The sequence below is a fragment of the Halichoerus grypus genome, chromosome 10 (genome assembly GCF_964656455.1).
Source record: "Halichoerus grypus chromosome 10, mHalGry1.hap1.1, whole genome shotgun sequence".
Lineage (NCBI taxonomy): Eukaryota > Metazoa > Chordata > Mammalia > Carnivora > Phocidae > Halichoerus > Halichoerus grypus.
Window position 1 is genome coordinate 31,589,664 of NC_135721.1, and position 27,735 is coordinate 31,617,398.

Here is a 27,735-nt window from a genome sequence, read left to right on the forward strand (position 1 = left end):
TTACTCTGAGAACAATTCATAAAAGAACAATCTACAAATGACATAATGTGAAAAATGTTTCATCTCACTAGTAATTGAGGAAAAGTTTGAAAAATGTATCAAATTTCTAGTTTTCCAGACTGCAATGCTGCAGTAAGATGATACTATCTAGCCTCAACAATCGTTTAGGGAAACGTGCCCTGCTGGCTGCCGCTGGTCTGGGGTAAGCTAGCACAACTGTGATTCTCAAGTGCTCTCCTCACCCCCAGGCCTCTTTCCCTTCTCTAGCTGTACTCATTTCCTAGGTGATCTGGATTTAAATGTTACCTACACTGACGATGCCTCACCTCGCCCCTACACTCCAGATTTGGGCATGGGGCTCCTAACTTGCCACCTTCTCCACTTTGTGCCTAATGATCACGTGGAACTTAACAGGCCCCAGAACTCCAACTTGCTCCCCAGCAGTTTTCCCGACTCAGTGAATGGCAACCCCACCCTCCAGCTGCTCAAGCCAGGAAGTTGAGTCATTCTTGGTCTTTTTCTCACGTGGCACATTCAACCCAACAACAAATCCTGCTCGTTCTACCTTCAAAAATTAAGTATCTGACCTCTCCTCAACACCTCCATGAATAGCACTCGGCCCCAAGCAACCTCATTTCTGACTGGATTATTGCGATAGCCTTAACTAGTTTCTTTGTTTCCTGTTTCCATCCTCCCTGCTATCATCTATTCTTAACATGGCACTTAGAATGATCCTTCCTTTATTTGCCTACTTGGTGCCGTAGATAACCTTTTGTTTTCAACACTTAAAAAGAACAACAACAATTGAACCCCTTTGCTTGTTTTTGTTTTTTCACTTTAAGTGAAATCTTATGGAAAATGCCCCCCACACGAAAATAGATAAAAATGGAGTTGGAAGTGTGGCAGAGGTCAGACAGACCTCTGGGTATTTCCTTCCTGACACCTCAGAGGCAATCTGGAGATTGTAAAGGGTTTGAAAAACAACTACTCTGCAATAGCTGAGGAACCCATCCCAGTCTTCTTGAAAGTCCTGCCAAAACAACTTTCTGAAAGAAATTAGAGTTCATGAAAGCTGATTTTAGCCTCATCATCCATTGGTTTCCTCTAGAAACCTGTGTCTTATGCACAGAGTCCCATTAAAAACCTTGACAGAGGGGCACCTGAGTGGCTCAGTTGGTTAAGCGTCTGCCTTTGGCTCAGGTGATGATCCCAGGACCCTGGGATCGAGTCCTGCATGGAGTCTGTTTACCCCTCTGCCTCCCCCCTCCGCCCCCCACTCGAGAGTGCACACTCACATTCTCTCTCTCACAAAAATAAATAAAAAATCTTTAAAAATGGGGGGTGCTTTATTACGTATTTATGCATAAGTCACCCTAATATTTTCTTCTTGATACTCTACTACTTTTCCACTACAATAAAAAATTTTAAAAAAACATTTTGTTCCTCCAGATTATAGATTTAACACTGGGACCATCTACTACCTATTTACACTGTGTCAAGAGAATACCATTTTCTTAGCTGGAATTAAATGTGCTCAGTTTTTAAGGGAGAAAGATGTACTAGAGGAAAGGAAAGAAATAAGGAATGTGAGGCTTGTCTAAAGTGGTCTAAATACTATGGGTCTTATGGAAATATTATTTTGATTGGACTGAGCAGAGTTGATTTCTAGTCATGTTTGTTATTGCTGATTCCCCATCAGTAAAAGGCTTCCCTCTACCTCACAGGGTGACCAACTGTGCTGGTTTGCCCCAGGCGTTCCAGTTTTAGCATTGGAAGTACTGGTTTAGCAAACAGGGATGGTTGGTTGCCTCACTCCTATATACCACAGGAATACTGTCCAATGTGAGGCAAGGGAAAAGTAAGATAATTCAGAACATTTCAGTTTATCTGAAAGAAATGCGAAGTTTTATTATTATTATTATACTGTCCTCTTTATTTTATGCCTATATTAAGTGACCCCTGATTACGATGTGAGAAATGGTTCAGATACAACAAACACATCTTAAAAAGGTATTTTCACTTAAATGCTTAGGGAGACCGAATAAATGTTGTTACTAATAATGAATCTTTTGAAAAATAAGTTATAATTATACTACTGGAAATAAATCAAGGATTAGCCCCACAGATATGTTATAGGGTATGAACAAGTCAACCTTTATATATGGAAAGTGAATTTTGTTTAATATTATGATTCTAAATATATTTACATATGTTCATTTTCCCAAATGTTTGCATTTTTAATATCTTACCTATAACAGAAACTTTAAGTAACTCAATTCTATCCTGAAGGCCTGCAGCTTTCAGATTATCACATGCACCTAGTAACTGTGAGTCACTGACGTCAGCACCCACATAATACACATCCTATGAGGAAAGAAAGTCATATTTTAAGTATGAATTAAACTACCGGACACTTTATGTAGTTAAGAAAACCTACTTGCTTCTTCTCAAATAATTAAAATGAATTTAATAGATTTGTTAATTCAGGTTAAAACAAATTTACAGTATTTCTTTAAAATGATATTCAATAGCAAAAAATGAGAAGGATTTGTTAATTTTTAAAAACTATCCATATTTTACAATAACAAATGTCTAAAGAATTTGGGGATTAGCATAATCTGTCATGACTAATCACTGAAACTGCTCACATTTTCCTAAATTTAATCATAGTATTTTAAGCAATTTAATTAACCCATCATAATCCATTTTGACAACAGTAAATAGTAACTCATGTAATCAAAGCTAATAATCCTAAAAAGACAATCTACTTGTAGATAATTGGGAAGTGAATATACATATAATGATTAAAGTAAATATACTGCTTGGTTCATCAAACTTTAGAACTTACTGGCCATTCTTTAGCAGCTTCCAAAAGTATCGTTCCAAGTCCACACATTGGATCTAAAACAAATGCACCAGCCTACAGACAGAAATATTGATTTGGTATTATTCAGCCTATCACAAATATGTATTATAAAAGAAACCTAAAACTTGAGGAATCCACATTTCAAGAGTAATGATTGCTTTTTACACTCTATTAGGAATTTCTGGTGGTTAAAGCCATAAGGCAGGTGTATGCTTGGCATGTATGAAGATTAGGAAGGTCCCTGGTGTGGCCAAAGTACAGTGAGTGCGAGAGAAAATGTGGCGTTCACATGAGAGGTAGCTGGGCGAGTCTCAAGATGCACTGGGTTATGCTGCACGTAGGAACAATCCCTGCATCTTAGAGTTTGAAAACAATATACAGCTCATGCTACATCCCCACAGTAGGGCATCTGGGGCTTCTGCTTCTTACTCTGGAAGCCAGGCTCATGAAGTGGTCACCATCCAGAGCACTGCCATGACTGTGGCAGAGGGGAAAGAAAAGCATGACAAATGATGTAGTGGCTCTTAAAGGTGCCATCTGGAAGTGAGACACATCACTTCCACCGCCATTTAACTGGCTGAAGCACGTTAGTCACACGACACACACAATTTGAAGGGGTCAGGAAAGTGTAATCCTACTTGTACCTGGGAAAACAGGAAACTTGGAGAAAAAAGGAATTACTCCCATTCTGGGGGAGTCACATTATGTCACATCTTGTAGGTACTGCAAGGATTCTGGTTCTATTCTGAAGAATGGGAAACTATTGGAGGGTTCTGAGCAGAGGAGTAACATGACATTTACACTTCAGAGGGATCACTCTGGTTGCTCTGCTGAGAATGGACCAGAGAAGGGTAAGGGTGTTAACAGGGAGGCTAGTTAGGGGAAGTAGGCAAGAGATGATGGTGACTTGAATTAAGAGTGGTATTGGTAAAAGTGGTGAGAACTGGTTAGATTCTAGATATATTTTAAAGGTGGAGCCAATGGACTGGACGTAGAATGTTAAAGAATGACAATAACCAGAAATGACTAAAGTTTTTGACCTGAGCAACTGGAAGAGTTCCCTGTTCCTGAGATGGGAAGAGATGGGAAGGAGAAGCTTTGAAGAGGACAAGAATATAGTTCTGGACATGTTAATTTTGAAATACCTGTTAGACCAAGTATGGACGTCAAGTGATTTGTTGAACATATGGGTCTGGAGTTCAGGGGAGAGGTTCAGGCTACAGATATAAAGTTGGGAACACTCAGTGTTAGTCATAAATGATATTTAAAGCATCAGAACTAGATGAGTCATCTAGAAAGTGAGAGAAGTTAAAAAAGAAAAGTCTATGGGTTGGACCCTGGTGATCTCCTAAGTATAGACGTTGGTAGATGAAGATTCAGCAATGCATACTGACAGCAGCACATACTCATGTAGGAGGAGAACTAGAGTGGTGTTCCAAAAAAATGTGGAAAAAAACATTTCAGGAAGAAGAGTGATGACAATATCAAAGTGCTAATAGGTAAGTCAGATGAGCAGTGTCAGTGCAGTGCTGGTGATGACAGCCTTATGGAAGTGGGCACAAGAGAGAAGGGGAAGAGAGGAAGCAGCAACACCAAATATGGACAACTATTTTTAAGAGTTTTTCTGTAAAGGGAAGCAGAGAAGGAGCATGTGGGTTCAGGAACGGGTTATTTTCTTAAATTGCAAGATATTAAATCAAGGGTACACGCTGTTGGGAATGTGTAGTAGAGAGAAAAGTCCTGAAGTAGGCATGAGGTAATAGAATCCAGGAAGCAAGTACCGGAGTGAAACAAGGACAGTTCACTTACTGCAATGATGATAACGCAAAGTATGTGGGCACAGACTCCAATATGTTGGTAGATTTGGTGAGGAGAACATGTTGAAGTTCTTTTCTGATTCTAATATTTAAGTCAAATAAGAAGCAAGAGAGTGAAAAGTGTGAGCAAGGAAATGACTGTAATGGTAGAACATAGAATCCAAGCTGTGAAGGAGGGGTGAGGACAGGTGGTGAGTAATGGACAATGGTAAGGTCAAATGACTAGAGGCCCCAGGGGTTAAGGAACTGTGTGGTAGTGTGCTAGAGGAATTGAACAGGAAGGAAAAAGAGGCTAAGAGCAGGATTCCTGAAATTGAGATTTTTGGAAGGTATACCCTTCTGGGTATGATAGGGTCCAGGATATGACTAGGGTAGATCATTAGAAGTAGGGAAACCAAGACACTAAGGGGTCAGGTTACAGAGTGGACATTGAGATCATAAAGAACTATGACAGGAATAGTGTTTTATACTCTCATAAAAATGATAGGAAGAGAGGTCTGCATGTGACTGGGATAATTTCATGGCATGTGCTTCAAACGCACAGAGAGGTTCTGGGCAGAAGGAGCCATGAGGAGCAAGCAGGACACCTACCACCTCCAGGCCCATGGTCCCTTGATATGTTTACAGAGGAAGCAGAGTGCTCAGTGGACAGCCAGGTTTCAGTCAGAGCCAGAGGGCATCTAATGGAAAGAAACATAATGTCCTTCAGAAGAGAGAGAGAGAGAGAGATTTTCCCCTGGGCGGAAATTCTAAGGAGAGTATCCTATGGATGCCCCATGAAGGGGTGGTAAGTAAAAAGAATAATGATCTAAATGACAATTCAGTTAAAAATAACAATGGTATGAGAACTAATTTTTATTAAGATCTTAGTATGTGTCAAACACTGTGCTCTTCCTTCCCCCAACATGGTCCATGCTCCATGGTATAATCTGACCTTAAATATCTTTAATGTCTTTATGTTACAAGACCTTCTCTAGCTATGACATTTGGGTACCTGGGCAGATGTAGACAAGTATTTCTGTATGCTTATATTAATAACTAAGACTTATAGAACTTGATTTTCCTTGTTCAGATATGTAGGAAGGAAAAGAGTTTGTGGTAAACATGAAAAATATCTATCATCCTCATGTCCAGATTTCACTGTTAGTGGCACCAGCATACCCAAGGTTGGATGCTGAGATCATGTACACTGCGGGTCACTATAACGAAGGATAGTTGGAAGAAAGGCAGGCAGGGACAAGGGGCTCCTGCCCTAAGAGGAAACCACCTTAAAAGGATTTTACACCACCCTGGAAGGAGCCCTCCACCGTTTCTCATGGGTTGGTAGATGACAAAAACCTGACTGGGTGATAGGCGCAGGGAGGGTTAATCAGATTAAAACAGTCTGCCAACAAGCCCATAAAAACCCCTAGATCTAAACTGGCAACATCTTGGGTCCCCTCCCTCTTTGGAAGCTTTCTATTCTCAATAAACTTTGCTTTGCTGCCCACCACTCTTCATCTGGTCTACCTCTTCACTCTTTGAAGCTGCGTGACCAAGAACCACAGGCACTAAAGGAAAAGAAATCCTGTAACAATTACTAAACTCCTCCAAAACAACTGTGCCTGCTACTTCTTACATGCTTTAACAGACTTCCTATGCTGGTGGTCACATTTAGAGAAACAATTCTTACTCTAGGTTCTAACAAGGCAAACTCACAGTAAGGAAACATTTTATCTAACATTAGCTTTGGATATTTTAATTTACTTTCTACTTTTCTGACAAATGGATGTTTATGTCAAGATAAAGGTAACATTTCAAACTTGTATAAGGTGGTTATATAAATTTATATTTATATAATATGTATATATATACACATATATATAGTTATATAGTTATATAAACTGTGGTGAGATCACTGGCAGTTTGGTAACCATAACTTCTCTCCTTAGACTAAAAGAAATTTGGACTAAAGATTAAAATCAAATAAAAAAGAAAATCATGGATTCTGGGAACATGATAATCTTAAAGTAGCTTTCTTCTTTTCTCTCAACTCCAAGCTATTATCTTCCCCTGGGGCCAAGTGATGCTCAGACGTAGAGGCAGCTAGGGGCTAAGAGAAAGCCCTGGGCTTCATTCGGGTGCCAGAAGAAGGAACTGGTATGGGGCCTCTCAGCCATGGCTGGGTGGGGGGTTAGAGACCAGCACTGGAGCCCAGAGGGGAAAATCATTGGAACCGGGGAGAACCTGGTCTTCAGAGATCTACAGATCTGTAGGGAGACCAGTGAATCAAAGAGCTTTCACCTAGAAAGAGAAAAGTTTTCCGCATGGCTGACAGATTCTCCTTACACTGCCAAGCCCAGTGGCAGCAGAGATCCATGTGCCTTCTACCATTTATAGGATTTTAGCCATTTAAAATATCTTAATAACCACAGTTGAGTCCCAGTGAGCCACCAAGAAAATAATGGCACATCCAAAGGGCACAGGTCCGTAAGTAGCTAGAGAGTAAATAGGCAGAACACTCAAAACATGTATCCAGTGAAACAGAACTCCTGGGGGAGACAGATAAGTATTGCAACAAAAGAACAAAGAGCTTCTAGAGATATTCAAATGTAGTGTGCACAGAGAACTTTTCAAAACTAAAAAACCATGATTTTTAAGCTAAAAATTCTGATGAATAAAGTAGAACTTTGACTCTTGTTATAGCTTGGAAGATTATGTTCAAGAATAACTCAAAATGCAGACCCAAAATATAAAGAGATGGAAACCATGTGAGAAAGGATGAGCAACTTGGAGGATAGCTCCAGGAAGCTTAACGTGTTTATAATTTCAGAAGCAGAAAACAAAGTAGTGTAAGGTAAAAAAGTCACTAAAGCAAAAACAGTTGAGGCAATAATAATTAAATAAGTAATGAAAGAAAGAGTGCCTGAGCCAGAGAAATGATAACTTTTATAATTATTATATATTCCAAATAATTATTATAATTATTATTGCCATAGCAGCAGCTAATACTTAAACACTTTCTATATGCCATGCACTGTTCTAATCACTTAATAAATGTTAATTCACTTAATCCTCACATGACCCTAGGAGCTTTTTTTTTTTTTTTAAAGATTTATTTATTTTAGAGAGCAAGCGAGTGCATACGCTGAGGTGGGGGGAGGAACAGAGGGAGAGGGAGGGAGAGAATCTCAAGCAGACTCATTACTGAGCGTGGAGCCTGATGCGGGCCTCGATCTCACAACCCTGAGACTGTGACCTGAGCCAAAATCAAGAGTCTGATGCTTAATTGACTGAGCCACCCAGGTGCCCCCCTAGATTATTATTTTCATCTTGCAAATGAGAAACTAAGGCACAGAGATATTAAATACCTTGCCTAAAGTTTCCCAGTCAGTAAGTGGTGGAGCCAGAATTAGAACTCAGGCAGTCAGATACACCAAGTTCTGGGCTGAATAGAAAACACACATATGTAAGTATATCCTGCTAGTATTCCTGAACTTCAGAGGATTTTTTTTTCTTCCAAGATTTTATTTAAATCCAAGTTAGTTAACATATAGTGTAGTATTGGTTTCAGGAGTAGAATTTTGTGATTCATCACTTGTATATATCACCCAGTGCTCATCACAACGAGTGGTCTCCTTAATGCCCATCACCCATTTAACCCATCTCCTGAACTGTAGAGGATTGAAGAGAAAAGTCTTACAAGCCTCCCAGCAGCAAGAACAGGCAGCTATACAGGAAAAGGAAAATCATACTGGCATGTATAGTTCATCTAGAACACAGGAAAATAAATGGCAACAGGACAACATCTACAGACCTCTGAGGGAAAGGGACTGCCACTCAAGACTCTTACATCCAGCCAAGACTGGTATGTATCCCAGGATGAAAAACAAATTTGAGGATATATAGTAAGTTCAGACAGTGTATTATTTGGATACTACATTTGAGGAAATTACCTAAGACTTTTTTTTTTTTTTTAAAGATTTTATTTATTTGACAGAGAGAGAGAGAGAGACAGCGAGAGAGGGAACACAAGCAGGGGGAGTGGGAGAGGGAGAAGCAGGCTTTTTGCAGAGCAGGGAGCCCGAGGCAGGGATCATGACCTGAGCCAAAGGCAGACGCTTAACGACTAAGACTTTAATCAAGCAACAAATAAACCAGAGCAGACACCTCAAATAGGGAAAGACAAAGTGAAGAACAATGGGGAGGAGTGATACACCTTGCGATATGTCTCTGTGTATTTCTACAGAAAAGTGTGTGTGTATACACAATTAGAGCTTAGTGATTAAGGACAGGCTGTTTAATGTAAGTGCTAAATAAGAACTTTTGAAACAGAAGGGGCATATTTCAAGGGAAATTCTGACACATGATAAATAATTTAGTTCAATCTAGTCATTGGGGGTTGATAGTTGAAGGGTATAAAAATGTTACAAAGGTCTCATTGTAGGGAGGAGTAAAGGTGGGTCAAGAGAAAAGAAGAAAAGCACTCTAGAGGCCTCATATTACGATAGGGAAGAGGGTAAGTTTAGAGTGTCTTGGTGGTAAAAACAGTGTCTTGAGAGAGGAAAGAGTTGATATCTTGTTTTAAAGAAACAGCAGAGTTCTATGTGTTTCAAGAGAGCTGGGAACAGGAACCATTAGTAGAAGAGAACAATAAAGTATAATCTCCAACCTCAAGGACAGCAATGAAATGATTATCAAGTAACTTGATCAAACTAGCAAAAAATAAAACTAAGAAACAGTGTAAGAAGTTATAAACAGAGTAAAATAGGAAGAATATAATCAAGTATGTCTGTCCTAATACTGAACTCTCACTGGAAAACAGAGACCATCAGAGTGGATAAAAACAGAGCTGTGTGTTTGTAAAAAAACATACTGAAAGCAAAGTTGAAAATAAAGCAGTGGCAAAGAAATGCAGCAAATGCAAAGAAAAAGAAAGGAATAAAAATATTTTTATTTTATTTTTTTAAATTTTATTTATTTATTTGACAGAGAGAGAGACACAGCGAGAGAGGGAACACAAGCAGGGGGAGTGGGAGAGGGAGAAGCAGGCTTCCCATGGAGCAGGGAGCCCGATGCGGGGCTCGATCCCAGGACCTGGGATCACGACCTGAGCCGAAGGCAGACGCTTAACGACTGAGCCACCCAGGCGCCCCGAAAGGAATAAAAATATTAATAAGACATGAAATTTAAGTTTAAACTCACTAATCAAGATAAAGAGAACTTTGTTACAATAAAAAGGCACAATTCCTGATGAAACAATAAAAGTCATAAATGTGCATATACCAAACTAGACAGCAGCTAAGGCAACAACTAGCAAAAGTGCAAAAACTTAAAAATATAAATATAGTAATCTAATGAGATTTTGAAATACCTCTTTCAGAATTATGCAGATAGTAAAACAGTAATGTAGCAGACATTCCTTGACTAAAAAATAAAATGATCTTCTTATGTCCACAGAACACTTGCAAAAATTGATCCAGATCTTGGTCACAGAGAAAACTTAAAATTTATGTAGAGGTTTTATAGGCCATCTGATTGTGACATAAAAGATTAGAAATGATAAAAATGTAGCTATCTTTGGACTCAGCTTTTTCATAGCCAAAATACTCTCAGAAGTTCAACAATATATAAAACCATATCACTGTAGCAGTTCATAAATGTAAGGGCAACAGAAAGAGAAAGAAAAGGATAGGAAAAAAAGAGAAACAAAAAGAAAGGAAAAGAAAGCAAGCAACCAAGATGTCCACCAATCAGTTGATTATGCAAAGGACCTTGCTATTAAAAAGAATGTAAACATTTTCCTTACCTTAATTTCAGCGAGAGAGGCCATTGCCCATGCTATGGTAGATCTCAGGCCTGCTGTCTTGATGTAAGATCTGCTGGCTAAAGGAACCCTACAAAGAAAAGAACCTGATGGTAACCCCAGTATTACTGTATGGTAAAGAAGATTAGGATATAAATAAAAATGATTAACCTGTTCACATCTGTGACTCACCTTAACATATTCATCTAACATACAGCTAAGTATCTGCTAAGTTACAGAATATTTTAACCTTATTACAAAAATACCTTATCCAATCGGCACCTTGTCTAACCAGCCAGTGTGGTATTTCAGAAAGGTAAATTTGTGGGGCGCCTGGGTGGCTCAGTCAGTTAAGCACCTGCCTGTGGCTCAGGTCATGGTCCTGGGGTCCTGGGATCGAGCCCTTTGTCACTGGGCTCCTTGCTCAGCAGGGAGCCTGCTTCTGCCCACTTGTATTCTCTCTCTCTCAAATAAATAAAATCTTAAAAAAAAAAAAAAAGGTAAATTTGTTGGACAACTGAAATTTAAACTCTTAAGTGTTTGACTTATAAAAATCTAATCACATAGGTAGAAAAAATCTTTTTCAAATGTTAATATACTTTCCTGCCTTCCCATATGGAATATATGGGAATTTTTCTTGCTGATCTGGAGTCATCAAGAGGAACACACTGTTCTGTGATATGGATGTACTATGGGAAGTAGGGCTGAATGGATGCTAACTCTTGAAATCTGCTTTCTAGAAAAAAATCGCTTTTGTAAATTTGTTCTTTGCTCATTTGCATCTTTCTCAAAAGATGAAATGAAGCATGACATTGCATTGTCTAAAATAATTTATGGAACGAAGAGCTGAAGCAGACATCTCCCAAATGAGTTCACTGGCCTCCATTATGTATCACTTCATTCTTTATCCTCTACCTCATCACTTTCATTATCAGTGTTTCCAGATTTGATAGAAGTTTTCAAAATATTATTTCTATCTTTCTAATGCAATGAACAAGAAAGCTTGAGAAAATCTATTACAATAATCTTAAGCATTCTTTTTTACATCCTGGCTTACAGATGCCTAAATGTGAGCTTAGAGCTAATGGGGTATTCCTATTGAATTTTTATAATCTTTAAAAATATTCCATGCCTAGAATCTAGAAAAAGGGTATCTAAATCACATTATACTATGTAAACAGGGATGTGCATATAAAATGTTTTGGAGATGCCAACAATATTTACATGCTTCCAAGGAACTGGAAATCACTATTTTCATCCAACTAGCTCATTCTTCCCAGAGCATCCAGGAAAGTACCTGTTATATGATAAGTATTCAACAAATATTTTGGAATAAGGAAATGAACCATTTGCATTTATTATCATATAGTACCCTGCAAGATTAGAGAGATACCTGAAGTAGATTTTAAAAACTGAAAATACTCTCCCACAATAAAAGAATAATGGCAATAAAATTTGTAGAATGTTCAAATGTGAATTTTAAGAACTGTGCTGTATTTTCTATTTCAATAAAAACTCCAGATGCCAACAGACTAAGGGCCTGTGAAAATCATTTAATAATAGAAATAATTAGATATAATTTTCAGTATGAATCACAATCAGTGAATGATTGTAATCAAATCTTTTATAGCTCTAACTGGCCAGATTAAATCATAAGCATTAAGCACCAAGAAAACACTGGCTCAAGTAAAGAACTCAAATGCTTTGCCTTTAGCCCCCTCTGTTATATCGATGTTTCATATTATAAATAAGAACATAAAGTTCTTACTTTTACAAACTCTAAGGGACAAACATGAAACTTAGAGAACAATATCTACCTGAACACAGGGATTCCCACCACAGAGTAAATGTCATTTAGATGTATGAAGATCTGAAAGAACAAATAGAGAAGTTAGAACAGAACAGGAAATGCATTACCAAATGCACTGACAATTTGAAAACTTCCATTTTGAAACTATGTTTTATTTTTAAATTTACTTTGTTTTTTATTTTTTACATAATCTATATTTTAATAAAAAAAATCTAAGACCTTGTTTATCATATATGGAAAGATGTTCCATAATATTTTTTTCTTGAGCAGAGACAAAGTAAATTTTTAGTACATTCCATAGAAAGATTCTGAGGATAATTCAGTATACAAGGTATATGGACACTCATGTTCTGAAGAGATCTTGAGTTCTTTCTTCCCAGAGATTCTCTGAATTATCATAACTGGATCAGACTCTTTGGCATTGTGGGTTAGAGAAGACTTCCTGAACCCACCTTAATTCTAACTTCAAATAAGACTTGAGGTCACACAGGACCATCACAGGCTACATTTCCAGGGTAACAAAATTTTCTTCAGGCCAAAGATATCATAGCAAGGGTGACCTTTTCTCTCTACTATCCGTAGGTGAGCTTCTTCCTTTCTACTACCCTTCTTCTGTTGGGCCATAAAGAGGATTTAAATGTCTCAAGTTATAACTAGTAGCTCAATTAAATTTTAAAAGTTAGAATCTTACTTTCATAGTCTGATGAGGTTTATGGAATATTCTGACTCTGCTGTTTGACCTCAAGAGCATTTGATCCCTAATACTTTGACCCCAAGGTTATTTTCACTGTATAGTTTAATCAGAATTACTCCAATATTGACAAATTTTTATTAAGAAAAGAATGACCTGGAATGAACTCCATTTAGTCAATTTAAATCCTTGATCATCAAAGCTAAACTTTCCAATGTTTTGGATTATTCATTTTAGCAAAAGTATTAGGATTCTTTTCTATTTAAAATCGATACTCAAGAGAAGATACACTGATATTTTTAAAGATTTTATTTATTCATTTGAGACAGAGAGATACAGAGAGAGTGTGAGCAGGGGGTGAGGCAGAGGGAGAGGGAGAAGCAGACTCCCCGCTGAGCTGGGAGCCTGATGCGGGGCTTGATCCCAGGACCTGGAGATCATGACCTGAGCTGAAGACAGACACCCAACCATCTGAGCCACCCAGGTGCCCCGATACACTGATATTTTTGTATATCAAATGTTATTAAGACTAGCTTCTCCCACTATAAAATTTTTTCTCTTAATTTTGCTGAACAAAACTTGTTTTAAGGTTTGATTCTTCTGTTAATTTTGGTCACAAATTTTACTGTGTGATTTTACTGTTGACAATTATGTTAATAGCTATTATTAATTACACTAAATGGCTGATAGGAATTAAATTAGCTATACTTATTTAGGCGCTAAGCTATGAGAAAAGTGTAATTTTGAGGCAGTGAGATGGGGCCAAGGGGACATGGGGAGATGGGAACCAGCAGAGCACAAGATGAGAGAACTGGAAAGGAGAGATGGAAGGAGGACACCCTCATGTCAAAACATTCTTGAGGTCAAAATATTTTTCTTTTTCCTTTTTTTTTTTTAAGATTTTATTTATTCATTTGAGAGAGAGAGAGAGAGACAGAGAGAGCACAAGCTGGGGGAGAGGCAGAGGGAGAGGGAGAAGCAGACTCCTGGCTGAGCTGGGAGCCCTACCCAGGGCTGGATCCCAGGACCTGGAGATCATGACCTGAGCTGAAGGCAGAGGCTTAACCATCTGAGCCACCCAGGCCCCCCAAAATATTTTTCATGACAGTAGTGAAGAACATACATCAGGCATTACTTTGTAAAAGTGAAAATATCAAATGAAAACACTGAAAAATAAAAACACAAAATGTTCTGATATGGCCAGCTATTACTCCATTCAAAGCTATAGAAGAATAAATTTATGAGTCAATGAATCATGAAAATGACTAAACTACCTGTCAAATTTATCAGATGGGGGTGCCTGGGTGGCTCAGTCGGTTGAGCGTCTGCCTTCGACTCAGGTCATGATCCCAGGGTCCTGGGATCGAGCCCCGCATCGGACTCCCTGCTCAGTGAAGAGTCTGCTTCTCCCTCTCCCTCTGCCCCTCCCCCCAACTCATGGGCACACACGTGTGTGTGCTCTCTCTCTCTAGAAAAAAAATAAATTTGGGGGGAGCCTGGGTGGCTCAGTCGTTAAGCGTCTGCCTTCAGCTCAGGTCATGATCCCAGGGTCCTGGGATCGAGCCCCATATAGGGCTCCCTGCTCGGTGGGAAGCCTGCTTCTCCCTCTCCCTGTCCCCCTGCTTGTGTTCCCTCTCTCACTGTCTCTCTGTCAAATAAATAAAATCTTTTAAAAAAAAATTTATCAAATTATTTTTAAAAAAGTGAAGAATACATACATATACACACACACATACATATATATACACACACACACAAGATTTATTTATTTGACAGAGAGAGAGAGAACCACATGAGCGGGGGGAGGGGCAGAAGGAAAGAATCTCAAGCCGACTCCTGCTGAGCACAGAGGACCCTGAGATCATGACCTGAGCAGAAATTAAGAGTTGGACCCTTAACTGACTGAGCCACTCAGGCGCCCTGTGAAGAATATTTTTTATAGCTAGCATTGGTTTCCTCATATAAGTGTTTTACTTTGTTTCAACGAAAAATCTCATGTAACCTCATTAAATTAATTTTGAAAATAGAGAAAAAAAAGAAAAACATAATCTCAGAGTCCTAACAAAGTCACTATTAAAATACTATTGATTTTCTTTTTTTTTAACATTAGCTAGAATTTTTTATTTTAGTGATTGTTATGTATTATAGTGATTGCAGACAGCATCTCTGCAACCTTATAATAAATTTTTAAAAATTCAACTGTGACGAAACAATTCCATCCCAAAACATCTTATTTGGATAAGACATTTTCAAAGTGAAAAGTACTAGTAAAATTATCTGTACTATTCTACTGCTAAAGAGAAAACAGACTGCTGGATCCATAGAGACATGCTTTTTAAAAAACTCTAAAGCAAAACTGAGAAGTACAGTACAGATAGTTGACCTTGTCTTTAAACAATTAGGTTACAGGCATATAAAATAAAACAAACATTCAGTACCTCTAAATTTGGATTCCTCAAATCTGCTTTCCATCCATACTGTTTCATAAGAGCAATTCCAATTACTCTTCCTACTTCCTGAAAAAGCAGAGAGTTATAGAAAATACTAAAAATGAAAATTTTACATTTAAATGTAAGCAAAAACTAACAGTATGAGTCAGACTACCTGATGGTAATTTAGGGTTACAATATTAAAATATGACACGAAAGCATTTTCTGTTGAAGGCAAGAAGGCTGCATTTTACCTCTTCCATCCCCAACATATCCTATGGCATTGATGTCTGCTCATGTGTAATCTCTATTCTTGTAATAACCAGATCATGAATCGACAAAAATGATCATTGTGGGTTTTAGGAAATAGATGCAAGGTTAAAGATGAATTATTTGAGCTACGACAATCCTATGTGTTTACAAATTACCAGAACAATAGCATTAGACTCAATCTTTAGGGTCTGATTTTAAGGCTGACCAAAGGACCCAGATCTGTGCTCTTATATCACTGAACTTTGTAAGGGCCAAGTGATGAAGTGTTTTGAAGGACACTGTGGTGTTCACTCTCCCCTAGATAGTTGAGACTTTGAGTGCATTCGTGTCTTTGCAGTCTGGGTCCCGGTGACAATCATACATGCAAGGCGTAGTGTAGAGCAACCAGAACTGAAGAGAAACCCAAAAAGCTTAGGACAATAATATTAGGATTTCCAAATGTAAAGAATATCTATGAGTTTAAGGAAACTTTGAGGGAGAAAGTAAAAAAAGGAGGTCATTACATGGAATGGCATGCCATTACTCTTAAGCATCTAAGGTAAATTGAAAAAGGAAAATGCATTTTTAAAGAGATTTAATTATATGAAATTAGGCCTGGTTATCTGCCTAGCCAAGTTATCTATTCTGTGAAAGGCTGTCATCTCATTTTAAATCTAAAGAGTGGTTAATTCTTTCAGAAAGCGGAACTTCACCCTGGGAGGGAGGCATACCTGTGCAGTAAAGGTCTTTGCAAGAGTGCCACTGCAGCGACAAGAAACTCGGAACGTCAAGTCCTTCCGGTCTGGGGTATCAGCTGCTTTCACTACATCGTTCTGAAATGCTTCTGGAGGTTTTTCTCTGCTAGTGAGAAAATCTCCTTGCTCCACTGTTTCTTCTTCCATTTGCTTTTCCAGTTGGCATTCCCTGCTCTCTTGTAGCTCTTGCATTTGCTCTGTTTTTAATTTCTTAGGATTGGTGATGTCATTTTCTTCTACTTTTCTCTTTAGTGGGTTAGCATCTCTTTGAGAAAGTTTGTCCTTTTTTGCATCAAGTTCAAGAAGATTTTTCCAAATTGAAATGGCACTCAACCAACTTTCTGGATCATCATTTACAAGTCTTTGCATTTCATTAAATATTTTTCCTAAATAAATAAGATCTCAGTTTATCCTATACCAAAGCCTTAAAGACAGTCTATTACATTCATCACCCCTAAATTCCATTACCTTTATTTCTTTAAAATAAGTTTTACTAAACTGCTACATGAATAGTGAGTTCACCTTCACCTGGAATTTATATAATTTAACATAAGAATATTGTGCAAAATAAAGTTCATTCTTATATTCCATACTTAACATCAAAACTGTTTTAAAATTTCTATAGAATTATCATATATTTTAGCAAGATCATTTGTCCTATGAAAATATATATCTATACCTTCAATATATGCATACACCTAGAGTACGTATTGATTTTTGAAATAATGCTGATCTTGCCTATAAAAACTAAGTTAAAAAAAAAACAGAATAAACTGCAAAACAGAGCTCAGAAACAGAGCAAATGAATATTGAAACTATCTTAGACCATACAATATTAGCGTACATCATAAAATGAGTTTTCATAAAGTAATACTTCAGATACACAACCCATTCATAACTTAGGGACTGCCAGCATGCTCAATATAATGTAATCTTTTTTTGATGAACAAAGTTCATCAAGGTGACCCAAGAGTAATTACTGTATTCTCTAAAGATGAGAATGTGTGGAATTTTGGGATGAAATTATATTGACCCCATGGTATAACACCTTAGGATTTGCTTTCTAATAACTTTTCTGACCTGTTTTGACTTCTTGCCATTTGTATCTTTATTGACACAGTTTAGTATAGACCATAATATTACATGATCTCAGAAATTAAAATGAAGTTTAAGGCAATGTCTAGTCTAGCAGTATCTGACCCTTGCTTCTATTAAGATCCTTAAATTATTTTAGTAGCATATTTATAAAATTAGAAAGTGGAGGGGTGCCTGGGTGGCTCAGTCGTTAAGCGTCTGCTTTCAGCTCAGGTCATGATCTCAGGGTCCTGGGATCGAGCCCCGCATCTGGCTCCCTGCTCAGTGGGAGGCCTGCTTCTCCCTCTCCCACTCCCCCTGCTTGTGTTCCCTCTCTCGCTGTGTCTCTGTCAAATAAATAAATAAAATCTTTAAAAAAATAAATAAATAAAATTAGAAAGTGGAAAGGGAATCTCTTAAGCCCCCTTTAACTGTAATGCTTTATAAATGGGTATAAATTTATTCAAAACCTTAAATTTAAGGTCCCCTAAGCAGGAGATTTTATTATAGTATTTTTTCCAATTATATAATTCATTAGTTAAAATGTACAAAGTGACAGTTTTGATCAACTTATAAAACCATGCATTCTGGGTTATGACATGCTCCTGGGTCTAAATAAATGCATCTGACCATATGTATCTCTACATAAGGTGTCTGAACATAATTAAAATGGAAGAAATGTGACTTAGGACACTAAGGCTCAGAAAATAGGCAGCAGATTGCAAAGAGACAACATTAGCTGATAATATGATTAATATGGTGATAATATTCAGGAAATATGGAAAAATACATAATTAATGACCCCATAGGTATGAATGAATCTTAAAAATGTGAAATGGGTACAAATTAATTATCAAGCAAAAAACTTTGGAGTACAATATATCATGGGGGTAAAAGCAACAGGCATCTACATACCTTTACTTACAGAAGAAACATTAAGTGGAAACTGCTTTTTAATCAGCAAAAATAATCTTTCTGCAGATTTTAATTTTTTCAGCATATTTAAGTCAGAACAGGTGGTGAAGAAAACTTTTCCTGAAATATATTCAACCTAGAGACACAAAAGATTAATGTAGTCCTGTGTCAGAGTAAGAATCATTTCCCTTTTCCCCTCTTAATGAATTAAAACACAGTGTCTAGCCTGACAATAAAAACAACCATTTCTAAAATATGTACTATTTGTCAGACACTGTCCTAGGCACTCGGAATACATTTTCCCTCTCATCCTTATAACAACCTTCTCAACAAACAAACAAACAAACAAATAAATAAATAAATAAAGGGGCGCCTGGGTGGCTCAGTTGTTAAGCGTCAGCCTTCGGCTCCGGTCATGATCCCAGGGTCCTGGGATCGAGCCCCGCATCGGGCTCCCTGCTCTGTGGGAAGCCTGCTTCTCCCTCTCCCACTCCCCCTGCTTGTGTTTCCTCTCTCGCTGTGTCTCTCTCTGTCAAATAAATAAATAAAATATATATAAAAAAAAAAAAACCAGAAACAACCTTCTAAGGTAGATTTTATCACCCCCATTTCTTAGATTATGAAACTGAGGCTTAGATAGGTTAAATAACTTGTATGAAGTCACACAGTGACCAAGATCATAATCTATGTCATGGTACCTTTTGTAAAGTGTGTGTGTGTGTGTGTGTGTGCACGCGCACACACACACATTCCTAGGACAAATCGGGTGACTAGCCCAAGGTTAACATCATTACTGGGCATTTATTAAACACCTACCTCGTGGTCTACCAGGAAGCATCCAGCATATGTCCTAAAGATGAATGATAATTTAATACCTATATACCGACATACAAATAAGAATGTAAAATTTATAAGAAAATATCTTGAATTAAACCCAAATGAAAACAAAAAAAGTTAATATAATAAATGCATTGATAAGCTGTAGGTACAAGGTACAAAAGTAGCACTGAATAGGGAACCATCATTAGTAAAAGTCTCAGGAAAGAACCCGGTAAGATTTGGGAAGAGAGATTCTGACAGAAGAAAGGGCAAGATGCAGAGGTGGGAGTGACAGCCTGGCTGAAGTAAACTGTAAGTCAGCATGGCAAAATTTGCTGTGTTATGCTGACTGATAGTGTCAGGTGGATGGATGGTGTAGCTCAGGCCAGCCTGATAAATGGTCATGAAAATCTGAGTACCCCAGATGGTAATGGTCAACCATTATAGACTTTTGATGAAAGCTGTGACAGCACTGAACTAGCTAGCAGAAAAAATTACTTTAGAAGAGGCATAAAGTACTAAGTGTAGATTGTGATGCTGGAGGAAGAAGGAGATTACTGAGGTAGAAATAATGAGACGCTTGGTTGTGGAATTGGAAAAGGGACAACAACAAGAAATATGCATCACACAGAAAGAGGCTTTGGAGACAGGATGGATATGTTGTAAAAACCAGAGAAGAAAGGAAAATAAAAAAGTGCACTGGCAATAGAGAGTCTGGTGAGGTATGGCAAATGGTGCTCAATACCAATGGACTCCTCTAAAACTTTTGGGATTAACCCAATTCTCTCAAGCTCAGGATGGATGTGGATTGTCTTAAAATTTTCCTTTTAGTGGTGGCCATCGGCTGACTGGGATGGTTCTAAGTTATCTCCTAGAACTGAGGTAATGGGGAATTTGGAGTATCCCACGTGTTTAGGCAGTTGCCATCCAATGGGAACTTGAATTCCAAGTATTTTTGTACTCTTGATCTGATATGGTCTAATTAAGTTTTTGGGATGATAATTTCTTGGGTTACCATTCTAGCTTGATGAAGAAGAATCACTGCTGAGGAAGCCCTAGATTGACATCACGTAAAACCCAAGCACTTCATTATAAGATTAACAAGTTTTGGGGACCTAATGTACAGCATGGTGATTATAGCTAATAATACTATATTATATAATTGAAAGTTGCTATTAGATTTTAAATGTTCTTACCACAAAAAAGTAATGGTAGTTATGTGACTGGATGGAGGTGTTAGCTAATGCTATGGTATTAATCATTTGCAATATGAAATTTATCAAATCAACATGTTGCACATCTTAAACTTACACAATAGTATATGTCAACTATATCTCAATAAAGCTGGAAAAACAAATTAAATAAAACCCAAACAGCTTGGGTACTGGAAAGTGCAGCTGACCAAGATAGCTTGAGAAAGTAGGGAATGAGAAGAATGTTTAAGAATCAACATTTAAGGCGATAAGGAAGTAACAAAAATAAGAACTTCTAGTTTCTAGAATTTACTTCTTTCTCATTACAAAAGTGACATTTTTCCACAAAAGTCAAAACTAAATATATACCTCAAAATGCTTAGATCTTGAGAACAAAGTTTTAAAAAGTAACTTTTAAAAGTTTAGATTTTATGTTACCTGACATAAAAATATAGCTGATATTAAAGCCATCACAAAACAAGCTAGAAGACATGAAATACCTTACCAAGATTATGGGGGGCAATTGAAATAAATATTTTACTGAAAATGTATGGTTTTAAGATTCAAGTTCTATAAACAAATTGATGCAAACATTTAGACCAGTGATTTTAACCTAGTCAGTGATCTAGATATTAATTTGTAGTTGTTAATTGTACAAAGATCTTATCTTTTCTTACTTATTTGAATATGAAGGGAAACATTTTATACAGTGAACTTCCTCTAAAAATATCATTTTGGGGAGGTGGGAAGAACAACAACAAAAAAAGAGAACATGATTGAAAATCCAGTTAATTAAAAGGAACTAAAGGCTTAATTTATTTGGGGAATCAAATTATAAGAAGGTTTTGAGGCATTAAAATGCTAAATACATTTTCAAAACCAAAAGCAACATTATTCTCTTTATTTCAAAATTAACATGAGGCCTACATTCCTTTTACAAGTAATATGTGTGTAATCAGAAGTAGTTTAGTAAATTGCAAAACAGTCACTATGAAAATCAAATAATCATATATCGTGGAAGCACTATAATGGTTTACCTTTGGTGAAGATACCGTATTATATCTTAAAGCAGGAGGGAGAATGAATTTTGGTGCTTATAAGTTCAAAAACTTCTAAAGCTGGTGTTAACCTTTTTCTTTAATTTATTGCTTGTAACTTATCATATTCAATTACAATACTTAGGAGAGAAATGTGGCATTTTAGGATATTTCATCCAAATATTTGTTACTTGAAAATTTATATATACAATCTGTTTTTTCCATTTGGAATTAAATCATAACCAAGTGTCTAAAACCAGCTGGTTTTATGTCTAACACTTTTGAGGATGAAATAACAGTCTTTATTAAAGTAAAAACAGTTCTGTTATCAGCTAGCATATCTAAGCAGTTAGCATTTTTGCCTTTCTTTTAGAATTCAGTCATTCAAATCTAACACAAAAATTGAAAGTTTAACTCTAGGCAAAAATGCATAGGAAGATAGGGAGATATCAAAGTTCTCCCAATTCTACAGATGCCATCTAGTTTTAGAATTAATTTTAAATTGCTAAGTGAAGAGTTGAGGTGGTACATGAGCTTTTTTGATATATTTTATAAGAATTAAAAAATATATTTTATTTAATTAAAAAAATTCAAGAAATTTCTCTACAAGAAATGTGGAGAATCTTAAAAGATATCAACCTTATATAATTACCCCATTAAATAAAATAACTATGAAATAACCTGATTATCTGGTTATCTGGTTAGATCTACCCCACTACCCTCTATCACCAAGACCCCACTAAAAAATTAAAAATTGACTGGCTTATTCAGGTTCAGGACCCAAGTTGAAAGTCTTTGCTATGTGGGTTTATAAAGACCAGTTAAACCACTGACAGGGCCTTTCTGGCTAGCTAGAAAAATTAGGTACACCTCTATTTTACTGATTTTATCTTAAAAGTATTCTTGCTTTTATTGTTATAATAAATAACAGTATTTAATACATTAAACATTGTTATAAAGTAAAGCTTAATTTTTCCCAATGTATTTCTTTAAAGTAGTCCAGGTAAAATAAGTATATATTATGCATGTATATAAAATATATTATACACCTAAAAATATATAATTATACAATATAAATTAAATATTTAAACAAACCCAGGAACCTATAAAGAAGTTTGCCCCGCCACCAGGAGGAAAAAAAGAAATCTAACCTGAATCTGACCAAACTCTAGATACAACTTACAAGATTCCAATTTACAGGAAACAGAGAGGACATATTAAACTACACCATGGAGATGCAACTGGCAATATCTACTAGACCAGGGGAAACTCTAGCAGTGCTGTCCAACAACTTCCGTGATGACGAAATGTTCTATAACCTGTGCTGTCCAATGCGGTCACCACTAGCACATGTGGCTTCTGAACATTTGAAATGTGCCTGAGAGTGAATTTTTTAAAATTTAATTTTAATTAAAATAGCCACCATGCCCTATTGGATAGCATAGCTCTAGACTAGGGGTTAGAAAATGAGGCCTGGTGAGCTAAGAATGGTCTTTACCTTTTTAAAGGGACGTAAAAACAAACAATAACAACAAAGAACGTGTAACAGAAACCACAAAGTGATCCATATATGTGATCTACAAAGCATAACATATTTATTATCCGGACCTTTAAAGGAAAAGTTGGCCGACCCTTGCTCTAGACTATGGGACAAACAACCTGCTTCTTTAACAAATAATAAATTGCTGGGGGAAAAAAGAGAGGTGAAGGGAAAATCTATAGATTAAAAGAAAATTTTTTTTTTCTTAGAAAAATTAAAAAGACTTAGAGTATCAGCCAATCATAATGTGTGGTCCTTATTTGAATCCTCATTCATTCTTTCCTTATTTTTTCTAAGATTTTATTTATTTATTTGACAGAAAGCACAAGCAGGGAGAGTGGCAGGCAGAGGGAGAGGGAGAAGCAGGCTCCCTGCTGAATGGGGAGCCCAACGTGGGGTCTGATCCCAGCACCCTGGGATCATGACCCAAGCCGAAGGCAGACGCTCATCGGACTGAGCCACCCGGGTGCCCCGAATCCTCATTTAAATACACAAACTTAAAAACAAAAGTGACATTTATGAGACAAGTTGAAATTTGAACACTGACTAGATACTTGATTAAGTTATTTTTAGATGTGATATTGTGGCTTGTATTTTGAAACGAGCCATTACGTGTATTATCTCTTCTATATTATATGATACATACTACGCGGTAAGAGTCCTCTCATTCTAGACACAGAGTAGTCCCGTTACCGGTGGTATTGCTTCCTGCACTTGCCGCGCTCAACCGCGTGATCCGGAAGCACATGACCTCCGCTCTGACGTAAGGTCAACAGCGTAAGGCCACGTAAGTCAATCGCAGTGCTGAAGCACCATCCTCCTTCTGAAGTCCCGTCAGAAAGTCAGGCAACAGTAGCCTAAGGTCTCGCACCTCACTCCAGCTCATCACTTTGTCATCTCACATCATCACAAGAAGGGTGAGCACAGTACAATAAGGCATTTTGAGAGAGAGGGAGGGAGAGTGAGAGACCACATTCACATAACTTTTATTACGGTATATTTATAATTGTCCTATTTTATTTATTGTTAATCTCTTACTGTGCCTAATTTATAAATTAAACTTTCTTATGGGTATGTATATATAGTAGAAGACAGTATATATAGGGTTGGTACTATCCATGTTCTCAGGCATCCACTGGGGGTCCTGGAACGTATCTCCCACGGATAAGGGCAACTACTATATAGGCAAACATTCACATATGAAGTGGTATCTTGAGTTTGCTTCAAAATAACATGGGTGGAATGGAGCAGAATTCACTATGGGATCGTTCTTGCAGCCGGTTGATGAGTATGTGAGATTCACCACACTATTCTACTTTTGTGTATGTTTGAAATTCTCCAGGATAAAAAGCTAAACAGAATACACAAGGCACTTTCTATTGCGAGCTGCGTGTTGAAGGAAGCACCTAAATCAGTCACCTGAGGGGGGAGGAGTTTGCAAGTTAAAATGCAAACGATTGGGCTTATGTACATTCCTCCTGAAAGAAAAGTTTTTGGGGGTGGCAACTAGGGACATGTATTTTCAGCAAGCTCCCTACATGATTCTTATGTTCACTAAAACTGGAAAAACACTGATGAGAAAGGTGTGATTCATTTGTAAAAGTAAACAATCATTTCTAAATTAATTTGTTTTGTAAATTCAGATTTTACAATATCAATTTTCTTGAAGCGAACCGAAGTTTCTAACAGACTCTCTTATTACTGCATGAATGATTTTAAGTATTCCTGTGCAACTCATTCTTTGGGAACAGTTACTGATCACCTACTAATTGCAAGACATTGTGTTACACATGCTATCAATCTTTATCTCAAGGATTGCTCTAATCCTTTTTAAAAAAGATTATTTATTTGAGAGAGAGAGAGCACAAGCAGGGGGAGTGGCAGAGGGAGAAGCTGGCTTCCCGCTGAGCAAGGAGCCCGATGTGGGGCTCCATGTGGGGCTCCATTCCAGGACCCCGGGATCATGACCTGAGCTGAAGGCAGACATTTAACAGACTGAGCCACCCAGGCGCCCCTGCTCTAATCCTTTAAAGTAAGTATTATCATCTCCATTTTATATCCAAGGAAAAGTGAGGCTCAGAAATTTGAGTATTTAGCCCAAATTAAAAAATCTATTAAAAGAAGATTAACATTTGAACATGTCTTTGGCCTCTAAAGTCTACATACACTCTTTTCCATGCTGTTACAGAAATAACCTACATGCTTCTGGGCAGTTTCCCACCATAATTTAATGTAGTTGTAAAGCACATGGGCTTCAAAGCAAGAAAGCTTCAGATACAAGTCCCAGCTCCACCATGTAGCATCATTTCTCTTTATTTCTTTGTAAAATGGAGGGGAAAATGACCTATCACATAGGAGTCTTTTGAGGATTAAATCATATCCAATGTACATAAAAGTGTCTGACACACTCTAAGTGCTTTATAAATGTTAGATGCTATCATTATGCTTTCAGGATTGCCTTAACTTTGAGAGTTTATATTAGTGAAACTTAGATGGAATTTCAGAGGTTATTTGTTCAGATCCCATTTCCAAGCATATCTATCCTTATTTTTTTTTTTTAAGATTTTTTATTTATTTGAGAGAGAGTGAGCAAGAGAGAGAGAGAGAAGGAGCAGGGAGAGGGGCAGAGGGAGAAGCAGACTCCCCACTGAGCAGGTAGCCCGATGTGGGGCTCGATCCCAGGACTCTGGGATCATGACCTGAGTTGAAGGCAGACACTTAACTAAACCGCCCAGATGTCCCAGCATACCTATCCTTAAAACATACACAATCAAAATATGGAAATCCCTAAATCTCTTGGCATTTAATTCCTCTCATTGCCAAGAAGTTTGTCCCTATAATTTACTGAATTTTTTTTGCTGTGATGAACCCCTTAGTCCTCCTGTATCTCATTTTGTCTTTAGAGAAGATGGAGAACAAGCAGAGAAGATAATTTTTCTAATTAGATATACTCCAGTTGGGTCAAGCCTTCTATTTTTCATACTAAGAACTCTACGTTAACATTTTTTTTTTTTAAATCAGTGCAGCATGATGTAACAGCTGCACAGTATCAACTGGAACTGGACCCAGGAACTGGCCTGCCTGGGTTGGACATGATTATATACTCATGCCTGAGTTCACAGACAGCTTGGGTTTGAATCCCAGGTCTGCCACTTTACATGACTTGAATAATTTATTGGACTTACCTGTGCTTCATTTTCCTTTTCTGTTAAATGTAGAGCCTACCTCATGGGGTTGTTGTGAAAATTAAGCAGGTGAATACAGAGTAAAGACCTAAGAACATGGGCCTGACACATATTAAATACTCAATGTCAGCAATTCTTACATTGTTGCTTTTTTAGATTAGCTACATTCAGCATTCTATTAAGTTCTGTGACCCAAACCACAAATGGCTGGTAATCTAAGACTGATGCCATTTTTCATGACCCCCTCTATCCTCCACGCCCCCAACTCCCTCATTGCAGAAAATCCTTTTGTGGCTTCCAACGCTGTAAGGGTTGCTAGAGTTGCGTGGTCAATTTCATTTAGTAAGTTTTCCTTTCCCAAAAACACATCATTCACACTGTCATATAGAGCCCGTCAAGTTACTGGAGTCTGTTTCTATTACGTCTTTTCCCTCTGCTTTCAAGAAACCAGTTCAGCATGTTCTAAAGAACCTAAACTCAAGGTTAAAACCTTGTTCATTTCATTGAAATGAACAGATAGATACCACCAACTGTTAACTTCCTCCAGAAGTTGGACTGTGAGGCCTCCGAGACTGTATTACTTTTGTAGCTACTATTTACTCGGTGTTTACGGTGTACTTGAGGTACCCTGTATCATATAATCCTCCCAACAATCCTATGAAGTAAACACAATCATGATCGGGAAACTGGCAAGAGTCAAGTAATTGAACCTGAAGGTAGTATTTGTATTTAAAGGATGGAGAAAGGCTTCTAACTCCGACAGGTCTCATTCTAACTACGTGCACTATCCTATACCTTCTTTGTAAGAATCTAGGAAATAACTTGCCTTAACCCCCCCCCCCCCCTTTAATAAAACTACAGGCATGAGAGATATGCGGTCATAGATGTGGCGGGGAGAACGACTGGAGGTTCTTTCCAGCAGTAATTAAAGGATGTGTCAGAACGCCGAGGCCCAGGACCGTCGCCTTGGTGGGTCCGGGGCTTGAGAGGTGGGGACTCGCGTCGCTTTCCAGGGTCTACACCGACCCTGGCGCGGAGGGAGCAGAACCTCCCTCCTTCCCGCCGGGGCGCGCAGTGAGGCCGACTCACCTGCGTGGCCGCCAGCCGCGCCTGCACCTCCCTCATCAGGAAGGGCTCCAGGCCGCGGCCCGCGGTGCAGAAAAACCTGGCGCCCGCTGCAGGCCGCGAGCCGGAATCTGTCTGCAACGCCGCCATGACGGCCCGCGCGCGCGGCCCCGCGGCTCCGGGTCACGTGGCCTGGGGCGCGCGCGGCGCGTCCCCGCCCTCCCGGCAGTGTGCGCAGGGGCCGGAGGGCGGGGTGGAGCCCGAGGCCAGCGGACAGGGAGAATCCCAGTTGGGGCTGGGGGTGCGGTCCCCTGGGAGGGGTGGCTGGGGGTCTCCTTGGTTAACTGCTTGTAACTTCCCTGATTAGGCATCTGGAACTATTTAGAATCACAGATGGAAGGGATACAATTGGGATCTGTTATTTGATCTACAAAAAGGATATATATCATCTAATCCATCTGCCTTATTTTTGAAATTGAGGAAGTTGATCCCTAGACAGGCC

General features: G+C 38.1%; 1 protein-coding gene across 8 annotated transcripts in view; it reads right to left on the reverse strand.

Moving 5' to 3' along the window:
* Positions 1-27,427, reverse strand: part of THUMPD2 (THUMP domain 2 tRNA and snRNA guanosine methyltransferase) — a 52,188-nt gene extending 24,761 nt beyond the window's left edge. For 3 of the 8 annotated variants that reach the window (XM_036077375.2, XM_036077374.2, XM_078056222.1), the window contains exons 1-7: positions 27,258-27,427; positions 18,395-18,530; positions 16,382-16,791; positions 15,408-15,485; positions 12,286-12,338; positions 10,472-10,559; positions 2,849-2,920 (exon numbers count right to left, since the gene is read on the reverse strand). In XM_036077375.2, coding sequence (XP_035933268.1) covers positions 2,849-2,920; positions 10,472-10,559; positions 12,286-12,338; positions 15,408-15,485; positions 16,382-16,791; positions 18,395-18,530; positions 27,258-27,383 — 963 coding nt within the window. In that variant the 5' untranslated portion in view covers positions 27,384-27,427. Of the gene's footprint in view, positions 1-2,249; positions 2,365-2,848; positions 2,921-10,471; positions 10,560-12,285; positions 12,339-15,407; positions 15,486-16,381; positions 16,792-18,394; positions 18,531-19,210; positions 19,245-23,629; positions 24,760-27,257 lie in introns of those variants that run through there. The other 5 variants (XM_036077373.2, XM_036077367.2, XM_036077369.2 and 2 more) reach the window with 4 other exon arrangements.
* Positions 27,428-27,735: the final 308 nt, after the last annotated feature.